The 10,318-nt window shown below is 41.4% G+C and overlaps 4 protein-coding genes across 4 annotated transcripts; 2 read left to right on the forward strand and 2 right to left on the reverse strand.

Annotated features, from left to right (window-relative positions):
* The first annotated feature begins 175 nt into the window (after positions 1-175).
* On the forward strand, positions 176-3,348 carry SPOG_00387 (actin cortical patch component with EF WH2 motifs). The gene has a single exon (XM_013167896.1). The coding sequence runs from the start codon at positions 183-185 to the stop codon at positions 3,066-3,068; it is 2,886 nt and encodes a 961-aa protein (XP_013023350.1). The 5' UTR covers positions 176-182; the 3' UTR covers positions 3,069-3,348.
* SPOG_00388 (translation initiation factor eIF3b) lies at positions 3,281-5,684 on the reverse strand. The gene has a single exon (XM_013167897.1). The coding sequence runs from the start codon at positions 5,660-5,662 to the stop codon at positions 3,482-3,484; it is 2,181 nt and encodes a 726-aa protein (XP_013023351.1). The 5' UTR covers positions 5,663-5,684; the 3' UTR covers positions 3,281-3,481.
* A 196-nt stretch (positions 5,685-5,880) lies between these two features.
* SPOG_00389 (kinesin-like protein Cut7) lies at positions 5,881-9,747 on the forward strand. The gene has a single exon (XM_013167898.1). It carries the CDS (start codon positions 6,230-6,232, stop codon positions 9,506-9,508), a length of 3,279 nt encoding a protein of 1,092 aa, XP_013023352.1. The 5' UTR covers positions 5,881-6,229; the 3' UTR covers positions 9,509-9,747.
* On the reverse strand, positions 9,684-10,313 carry SPOG_00390 (40S ribosomal protein S28). Its single transcript, XM_013167899.1, has 2 exons — positions 10,108-10,313; positions 9,684-9,943 (listed from the first exon to the last, which is right to left on the reverse strand). The coding sequence occupies exons 1-2, from the start codon at positions 10,173-10,175 to the stop codon at positions 9,805-9,807; spliced, it is 207 nt and encodes a 68-aa protein (XP_013023353.1). The 5' UTR covers positions 10,176-10,313; the 3' UTR covers positions 9,684-9,804.
* Positions 10,314-10,318: the final 5 nt, after the last annotated feature.

Genomic DNA, 10,318 nt, shown 5'->3' on the forward strand with positions numbered 1-10,318 from the left:
GGCGGTATGCCACCGATGATGCCTCAAAGAACTGGAGGTATGCCTTCACAGATGACTGGTGGTATGCCACCGATGATCGCCCTACGAAAAGAACCGGCGGTATGCCTTCACAGATGACTGGCGGTATGCCACCGATGATGCCTCAAAGAACCGGCGGTATGCCTTCACAGATGACTGGTGGTATGCCACCGATGATGCCTCAAAGAACTGGAGGTATGCAACCTATGATGCCTCAGCAGACTGGAAATCTTATGGCTCAACCAACTGGAGTTCCTGGACAATGGGGATTTATCAATACACCATTAAGTAATCTTCCAGGTATTGAAGCGTTGGGAGAACAGATGATGCCAAATGCATCTGACGGTAGCTTAACTCGCAATTTTACAGGAAAAAAAGAAATTCCTTGGGCTATAAGCAAAGAAGAGAAGCGCATATATGATCAAATCTTTGATGCTTGGGATAAAGAAAAGAAAGGGACCCTTGGAGGAAATGCCGTATTGGAAATCTTTGGTCAAAGTAAATTATCTCGTTCCGAGCTTGAGCATCTTTGGAATCTCTGTGATCATGGTGATAAAGGCTGTTTAGACCGTGACGAATTTTCAGTTGCTCTCCACCTTATTTATAGAAAACTTAATGGCAACGTGATCCCATCACAACTTCCTCCTGAATTAATCCCGCCTTCAACCAGAAATATTGAAGCTTCTTTGAATCAAGTGAAGAATCTTATTAAAAATGATACTTCATCACGCAAGGCATTTAGTAACGAAAATGTAAGCAGATTGAAGAAAAATTCATTTTATGATAATGCGAGTACCTTAAGCGAAAAGGATGCTACGCTTTATAGATTCAACGATTCCAATGTGCCGGCTTATGTGTCTAATTCCAGAAGGAGAGCTTATTCTAAAGACAGGCCTGAGGCTTTACCGCCCACAGCTGGTTCTCTTAACGAGATCAACGATGAAACTGAACTTTTGAAAAAGAATATTCGTGAGAAAGAAATATTATATAATGCTTTGGAGGATAAAAAAGCAGCCCATTCAGATGTTTCTGACAACGCTTCTCTAATTGATCGCATTAAGTCTATTCACAGTGAGATTAATAAAACGCTGGCCGATCAAAGATCTCCGGAAGCGGATGTTTTTATTTCACGCCTTGACGCATTAAATTTGAAGGTTACTCAACTTGTTTCTGAGATCACTACTGCTGATGACAGATTAGATGAACTTTCCTCAAGCATTCAAAAATCTAGTGGAATTATTGATTTTGAAAACGTTTCTGCAAAGATAAGTCAGATTGAGCAGCAAAGAAATGCGTCAAAGGATTCATTAAAGCAACTTAAAGCATCTATCGATGACATCGAGTTAGAAGCCCGTAAGCAATTGATACCGTCGAGCAAAATGGATGATGAATGGATGAATAAAAATATGGTTGATGATTCTGTTAAGAAGGTTATGAAGGATCTTCCACCAGCTGTTCAACCGCAAGAACCTGTTGCTCAACCTAAGACGGGGGCTGCGCATCCTGAAGTTGCTGCTTCCACCGCCATTGAGTCCAAACCAGTAGCTGAAAAAGAAAGCTTTACTAACGTTCCCGATGTAGAAGATAGAGCAGCAAGGATAAAGTCCGAGGCCCAGCGACGTATGAATGAGCGTTTAGCTGCCTTAGGTATAAAACCTCGTCAACCGAGAAGTGCCAGTGGTAATACCACGGCTCCTCCTCTTTCAGCAAGTCCTTCGATGATTACTGTTACAAACGAGGCCCCTCAACTTGAAAAACAGTTTTCTAATCTTTCGGTCAACGGCAAAAAAGAATCACCAGTTCCTTCTTTTAATACTCCTTCATTGGACCAAGAAAAACCGAAAGATATAAGTGGAAATCAGACTACCGAGAATCCTGTAGAACGTAAACAGGCTCAGGAATCAGACCCCAAAGTCGATGAAGTAAGGAAGGATTCTGTTTCTTCAATGTCGTCGGGGTCCAATGTTTCGTCTGTGAAAGAGGCCACATCAGCTTCCCCTCAAAGAGTACCTTCAAGAGATGCTAAGCCTGAATCATCGCTTGCTCCTAGTGCTTCTTCTACTCAATCTGCCACACAGTCACCTGCACTTCCTCCAAGTCCTTCGGCTATTGCTAATAATACATTGAATATCTCACAGCCTTCCGCAGCAACACCGCAACCTCCTCCTGCACCTCCAAGTCCTCCACCTACGCCTGCTGGTACATCGAGTATCTCCCAGCCTTCCGCAACAACGCAGCATTCTCCATCTCCTCCTGTAACCAATCCTCCTCCTCCTCCTCCTGCGCCTGCTGTTCATGCCCCATCTTTGACACCTCATATTCAGAAACAAGCAAATAGTTCCGCTATGGGGTCTACCTTACAGCCCCAAGTAACTTCTAGAGCTCCTTCCTCAGGTACTGAAACGGCTCTTCCTCCAGTTCCTCCCCCTTCAGCACCTCCTTCAGCACCTCCTACTACGACTGGATTTAATCCTTTTTCGAAAGTTCCACCTGCTCCACACACGAGCGGATACGACTCGGACAATTGGAGCCAGCATGAAGAAGAAGAGGATAGTGAGGATGATGCGCGATCTAGTAAGGATGCAGCAGCTTTAGCTGCGAAGTTATTTGGCGGTATGGCTCCCGTTCGACCACTTTCTGCCTCTCCTGGCAAACCGCAATCTTCCAGTACAACACCATCTTCAGTTCCTCCAGCACCACCTGTTTCGGCATCTCCAATGCCTCCAGCTCCGCCTGTCGCTGCCCCGCCAGCAGCCCCAGCACCTCCAATGCCTCCGTCACCACCTGTTACTGCACCACCAGCAGCCCCAGCACCTCCAATGCCTCCGGCACCACCTGTCGCTGCACCACCGGCAGCCCCAGCACCGCCGGCTGCTCCGGCACCCATCGTAGCTAATCCAGACGATAGAGGTGCTTTGTTGAATCAAATTCATACAGGTAAAAAGTTACGGAAAGCGGTAACTAATGACAAAAGTAAGCCTCTTGGAGGTCGTGTGTTAGATGGATCTAGTAATGGAGATAATTCAGCTTGGTATGGCAATTTGTCCTAACGCCTATATCCTGTTGTTTGACGATCATACTTTGAAGCCTTTTTAGACGATCTTTACGAATTTTGACTTTGTTTACCCTTTTATTTTATGTTTTGCTTTCGTCATCAGTTGATTTAGTAAATCAAGCTTATTTAACATCACTATCCGAATTGTCCATTGATATAGTGAATATTCAAAAGAATTACAACATTACAATAGATGACAGACTAACTTTGATTATACAGCAAGAAATGCAATCTCATTTTTAAAACTATCACTAAATAAATTCACCCAAACTTAGAGCACCAATCGAACAAGTAAATCCCTAATAGTTACACGACTAGGATGGTAGCAGGATCATGAAAACACATCAAGAAACGTTCGAGTAGGCAAGAAACCCATATACAATAAACAAGCCAAAAAGAAGGAGAAGCCTAATCTTCAATAGTTTCAATTTGTTCAGAAATAACCTCTTCAATAGTTTCTTGAATAACTTCTTCTTCGTCAGCAGGAAGAACAGAGTGAAGAGGTTGACCAACAGCAGCACGCTCTTCAGCGACACGTGCAGTAACTTCTTCTCTATATCTCTGCCATTCACTAATAAGGTTTCTTCTACGAGCAGCCAACTCACGATTGGCAGAACTGGTTTCGGCAATATCCTCTTCATCAAAGAGACGATTGTAATCTTTAAGTTTTCTTCTAATGTTCTTCATGTCTTCCTTAGACAAGAGGGTAGGAGGACGAGGTCGCCATATGAATTGCTTGAAGTCTGGAATCATCTCCTCGCGAAGAAGGGTACCTCTGAAGTCTGAAATTCTGTAGCCGTTTTCAAGCTTGTGGCGCCAGACAGTACTGCTTGTAGTCACATAGCGTCCGCTTGGATCCCACTCGAGTTCAGTCATACCAAAGTGTTCGGTTGATCCAGTTTGTTGGACATTAGCCAAAGCATCAGGTTCCTTCTTATCAGTATCGAAATCCATATCATAAAATTCCAAATCATACTGTGTAGCAGAACCGAGAGTGGCAGCTACCAAAAATCTACCATTAGGAGCGAAAAAGATTGAGTTGAGAGACTTCTTGTCAAACGAGGTGATGTGACGGAATGTACTAGTAGTGTTCTTCTTATGCTCAAATCCATAGAAAGAAAGGGTTGTTTTAACATTGGTGGAACTCAAGATTTGATCGTTAGCAGAAATAATCGCAAATCGATCACTCTTGGGTTCCCAAGCGAAATTGAGTACAACATCCTTAAGATCAACGACTTCCACGGGAATGTTTTTCTCGCGGATGCGGAAGATCTCCAAGTTGGAGAAAGTAGACTTTTTAGTCTTGGTATGGCGGTCGACTTTCACGGAAAGGAAGTCACCGTTGGATTGCCAATACAACTTGCAATCAGAAACATTAAAAAGATTTTTAGTACGAATAGTCTGCTTGGATGGAACACTAATGAGTGCAACACGGGCAGGTTGATTTAAGACTTCGGGAGTCCAATAGGCTAAAAGTTGTTCCTTGTCGTCTCCACCGAGAGCATTGGAAACGGGACACCATTCAAAGTTCTGAACGCCGTCAATTTTAAGAGCCTTTTTATCGACCAAAGAAAGAGAAGGAGTTTCGTAAATAGAGATCGATTGGCCAACATTAATACGTGCAAGGAAACGATCATCAGCAGACCACTTGAAAAGAGGCCAGACCACCTTCTTGGCATCTTTAACGTTATCGACCTGCTGAGGAATCTTGAAAGAACGAAGGATGCGACCTGAGGCGATGTCCCAAACGAAACAATGCTTTCCTTCATCTTCATCGGTAAAGGGCATAGTCTCACGAGCAGGGTGCCCGATAGGAGGAAGACGGACAGGTTCAAAAGACCAAGAGACGAGGTACTTTTCGTTGGGGCTGAAGTCAATAAATTTGACATACGGGTGCAAAAAGCGAGCACACATGTTCCACGACTCTCCACCCCAAAGTTGGATACCACGGAGGTGCAAAGAAACTAAATAAGTACCTAAAGGTGACCATTGGACATAGGTTTCAGTCCAATTTTCACGGTTGACAGCTTGCTCAGGAACATCGCTCTTGCGATTCCAGTTAACAGAAACTTGGTTGCCATAGTAGCTTATAAACTGATCACGGCCATAATAGTCAGCAAGCCAGCTACGCAAGTGTTCGCGCTCTTTAAATTCACGCTCCTCATAGGTGAATTCCTCTGGAGTGTTCAAAGCCTTTTCAAGCTGGTTTAACTTGCGGACAACAAACACATGACTTTTTAAAACTTGTTTTCCATCAAGTTCTTGTACACAGAGGTCGGCAAACTCGGAGTTTTCGAAGTCTGCAAACACGATACCAATCGACATCTTCTTGCCGCCTTTGTCTTCTAAAGGCATGTAGAGACCATTCTCCTTGACCTTACCTATTTTCGCAAACAATCTAGTGGCTAAGAAACGATAAAAATCTTGAACTTTGGTTTCTTCTACAACAGGAACGCCTTGAATCACGACCACCGTGTCGTAACCCACGGGTTTCGCGACATTTAGCTTTGCTTCCAAGTCGGAGACGTTAATTTCGTCGTCTCGAACGACGATTTGACTCTTAATCTCCTCAACAAGGCTTTCCGACATTCTGGTGTTGTGCCGTTGTTTCTAGTCAAGTTTCTTCTCCCCAGTCACTAGGAGTACAAAGACCGTAGATACGCTTTCCATAAATTCTTTCATATCTCGGTTAAAACGAAATATGTTTACATGAGTAGTCATAGAAAAAATAAATATGTATAATGTATGTTTAATTTGGTCAATGAGTATTTTCAGAGAAAGCTGCTTTTAACAACTACCGTTTAGAGAGGAAATCCTTCTCTTCAGGAAAAGCGTTTTTTTACAGTGAAATTTTATCATTTATTAAATTTTTTTTGTCTTTACTAACCGATAAAAGACCTTTTTAAGGATCTGGAAGTGCATATACTTGAAATTGCCTAAGTTTGGTTACCTTGCTTGGTTCTCCCAAGGCCCTGTGTTTACCTTTTTACAAGTGGAAACCCCAATTCACGAATTTGATAGATTCCTAGGCTATTTTGCACAGAAGTTTTCTTTGTTTTTGTATTTTATTTTCTTCCATTGTTCTTCTGTCTTTCGTTTATACCCTTGTCTTTCTTTTACTGTCTTTCCCATTAGTTTCTCATTTTCATTATCAATATGCCACCAAGGCCTCCTGGAGGCGGGCCTACACAAAGCGCAAGCTCAAAAATGCAGTCAAGGATTGGAATGAATGCTTCGAGAGTTCCCAATGCCACTATTCCTCGTAAACGTCGTGCTGATACTCAGAGTACTGTTGGCTATACCTCTGCATCCCAAAGCTCTTCTGCGGAAAGTGCGCTTCATGATGAAAATGAAACAAACATCAACGTCGCCGTCCGTGTTCGAGGCCGTAGTGACCGAGAAGTTCGCGATAATAGTGCTCTCGCCGTTAGTACGTCAGGCGCCGTTGGTGCTGAATTAGCAATTCAATCTGATCCCTCTTCTATGCTTGTTGCAAAGACTTATGCCTTTGATAAAGTATTTGGTCCCGAGGCAGATCAACTAATGCTTTTTGAACACGCTGTGTCTCCCATTCTAACCCAGGTATTAAATGGATATAACTGCACTATCTTTGCTTACGGTCAAACAGGAACAGGAAAAACATACACTATGTCTGGTGATTTATCTGATTCGAACGGTATTCTGTCCGAGGGCGCTGGCTTAATTCCCCGCACCCTTTACAGCTTATTTTCTACCTTAGATAATAGCGGTCAAGAGTATGCTGTGAAATGCTCGTATTATGAACTTTACAATGAAGAAATTAGAGATCTTTTGGTAGCTGACGATCTGCGCAAGCGGGCTCGTGTTTTTGAGGACACTTCTCGTCAAGGAAATGTAGTTGTCACGGGAATGGAAGAGTTCTACATAAAAAATGCAGCAGAAGGCCTCAGATTGCTTCGTGAAGGCTCTTACCGCCGTCATGTTGCCGCTACCAAGTGCAATGATCTTTCCTCACGGAGTCATTCCATTTTTACCGTTACTATTCATACAAAGGTTCCCTCTTCTAGCGCTCATGAACCTGGATTTACCAATATGTCTTTTTCTGCAAACAACAATTCAGATGACTATATGCGTGTCAGCAAACTTCACATGGTAGACCTCGCTGGAAGCGAAAATATTGGTAGATCTGGGGCCGAAAATAAGCGCGCTCGTGAAACAGGCATGATCAATCAATCCCTACTTACTTTAGGACGTGTAATCAATGCTCTTGTTGAAAAATCTCATCATATTCCTTATCGCGAGTCAAAGCTAACCAGGCTATTGCAGGATTCACTTGGTGGAAAAACTAAAACGTCAATGATCGTAACTGTTTCCTCTACAAACACCAATTTAGAAGAGACACTATCAACCTTGGAATACGCCTCACGTGCTAAAAGCATTCGAAACAAGCCGCAAAATAATCAATTGATATTTCGTAAAGTTTTGATCAAGGACCTAGTTCTTGATATCGAACGTTTAAAGGCGGATTTGAATGCAACTCGTCAAAAAAATGGTGTTTATTTGGCAGAAAGCTCTTATAAAGAATTGATTGAGGGTGCGCAAAGTAAAAGCACTCTTTGTCAAGAACAGGCTCGGAAATTAGAGGTGCTAGAATTAAATATAAAAAATGCCCGGGAGCAATTGCAACTGGTCTCAAAGTCTAATCAAGAACACAAAAAGGAAATAGATAATTTCCAAACTCAGCTCACATCTTCAAAATCTGATTTAGAGGCGGTAAGGTTGGAAAATGAAAAATTGCGGGAACAATTGGCTTCAGAAATGGAAAAAAGAAAGGATTATGAAACAAGTGAGCAAAAGATTACGACCGTTGCAACTGATTTGTCTCAATATTATCGCGAGTCAAAAGAGTACATTTTCCGCCTCTTTGAAAAGCTCAGTAGGACGGAAAAGATAAGCGAAGAGAATGAGACCAATTTTTGGAATCTTAAGCACGAATTGCTCACAATGCTCTCTAGCTTTCAAGGAAATTTTACGGATGGGACAAATGGCTACTTTAATTTATTAAACAATTTTAACACTTCTATGGAGGAGATTTTAAATAACCACGGTACTCTATTGAATACTTCTATAAAAGAAGTGAATACACATTTTATTAATTTAGAACATCTATTAAAGGAAGCACGGTCTTCTACAAATCCTTCAACAACACTTGATTCTCTAGTTTCGGACTTGTTAGAGTCCAGGAAAAATTTACTGCTTTTACTTGAAAACAGTCTTCAAGAGGTTAGCATGTCTTCCCAAAAATTGGGTAATGGAATATCGACTGAACTCATTGAATTACAGAAAGAGATGAAAGATTCATACCGAAAAGTTGTTCAGGACCTTCGTACGCTCTTTAACGTCCAACAAAACCATTGCAAATCACAGAAAGAATTAATATCAACTGCCAAGGATGATATTACTGTCGTACTCCAAGCTTGCGCAACGTCTATAAACGAAAATAATAGTAGTATTGACCAATTTTTAGATGAATATAAGGTTCAGGAAGAATCGAAACAAAAAGAATTGATGAATCGAATCAATTCAGTTGTTGGTCAATTTTTGCAGGAGCAAAATCAGCTGCTCTATTCTAATGTCGGAGGGTTCCAGACGAGATTAAATAAGTCAAAGTCTGAGATTGTCGATTCGAATGAACAATTAAAATTATATTTTGATAAGCTGAACAACGACTCAGACGTGTTTAACAAGGCACTATTAGAAAATAAAGGAAAGTTACAAAGCACCATCACGCAGAGCTCTGGGCTATTGGATGCAAAAGGAAAAAGCATCCATACAAACTCTCGCTCCGTTTATGATGAATGCATGACATTGGCTGAAGCACAGAAGGAGAATGTTTATTCTGAAGTTCGAACGCTGGATCGTTTGTTACAAAGTCTCCAAGCTCATTCCGATGATCATCTTCAAGAAAAGCATGAAAAGCTTCTACTGCGATTGAATGATTTGATGAAAAAGACGACGACGGTTAGAAACTCTGTTACAGCACCCCAGGATAATCTAAGTGCGCTTACTAGTCAAATCCAAGAGGGAACGACATCTTTAGCACACCACACTAATGATTTACTCGGCAATGGAACAGAAACCTTGACGAACATTGAAAGTACATTAGAAAAGGTGAATTTCGGTAAGGTAGAGCCAATAGCAGATACATTCAGACAGGAGTTTCCTGAGACACCTTCTTGGTCACGGGAATTAGCATTTGCAGACGATCTATCAAATCTATTTATCAATAAGGCAGAGCTCCATGAAGGAGAAAATTCTCAGCCAGCGGTTTCACCGATAAAAGAAATGAGCTCTCAACTTTCTCAACGCTTATCGTCGAAGCCATCGAAGTTGGATACTTCGAAACGAACAAATAATGCTGTCAATAAGCGGTTTTCTTCACGTGGTAAACGGTGAAAGAACTGGTGTTTTGTGATTTAATGATTCTATGTACTAATTTTCTGTGCTTCTTCTTTAATGATTCTTTGGTTATATAGAATATTTAGTTGTAACCTTAATATTGAAATGTGTTATATATAACATGAACATCAAATATAGCAGGTATACTTACAAGCTGAAAGCTTTTTGTACTGCGTTTACAAATATTACTAACCTTACTACTCCAACAAGCTAGAAATTTTAGCTTTTTGCTCTTCATGAAGATGATGTATTTTTATAGCTCTGAAACAACCAACGTCAAGCCAAAGCTAGGTTTAGCGCAATCTTCTAGCTTCACGCTCAGATTCAAGAAGAACCAAGATGTCATCCTCACGGACAGGTCCCTTGACGTTACGGATGATGGAACGAGAAGTGTCATCCATAAATTCAACACGGACTTGAGTAACTCCACCACTGCCAGTAAGTTAGTAACTCGAAGTTCTAATACTTCCCTATGGCTTTTTATTATATATGACTGGATGCTTGAAATGGTATCGTAAATAAAGCTTGAAAAAGCTTAAGATATGCTTGCAAGCATCTTTCCATAGGATGGGAAAAAACATAATAAAAAAACTTACCGAGAGCCGGTGCGACCTAAAACTTTGATGACCTTAGCCAACTTAACAGGAACCTTTGAAGAATCCATTGTTCTCTTAATCTGTGTAGATTTGCGTGGTGTTTAGAGAAGAATTGGTTTTGGTACCGTTAGAAATTTTGGGGTCCCGTGACTGCTTTTCTGGGGAAGGGTGCTGTGTTTAGGAGAAAAAATAAGGAAACACGAGAAGCGTT

This window comes from Schizosaccharomyces cryophilus (assembly GCF_000004155.1).
Source record: "Schizosaccharomyces cryophilus OY26 unplaced genomic scaffold supercont4.3, whole genome shotgun sequence".
Classification (NCBI taxonomy): domain Eukaryota; kingdom Fungi; phylum Ascomycota; class Schizosaccharomycetes; order Schizosaccharomycetales; family Schizosaccharomycetaceae; genus Schizosaccharomyces; species Schizosaccharomyces cryophilus.

Excerpts from the sequence above, each read along its gene's own strand:
- SPOG_00390 (XM_013167899.1), bottom strand. The coding sequence starts at position 10,175 with ATGGATTCTTCAAAGGTTCCTGTTAAGTTGGCTAAGGTCATCAAAGTT. Across the intron at positions 9,944-10,107 it reads TTAGGTCGCACCGGCTCTCG|TGGTGGAGTTACTCAAGTCC; the intron begins GTAAGTTTTTTT and ends ACTTACTGGCAG.
- SPOG_00389 (XM_013167898.1), top strand. The coding sequence starts at position 6,230 with ATGCCACCAAGGCCTCCTGGAGGCGGGCCTACACAAAGCGCAAGCTCA.
- SPOG_00388 (XM_013167897.1), bottom strand. The coding sequence starts at position 5,662 with ATGTCGGAAAGCCTTGTTGAGGAGATTAAGAGTCAAATCGTCGTTCGA.
- SPOG_00387 (XM_013167896.1), top strand. The coding sequence starts at position 183 with ATGCCACCGATGATGCCTCAAAGAACTGGAGGTATGCAACCTATGATG.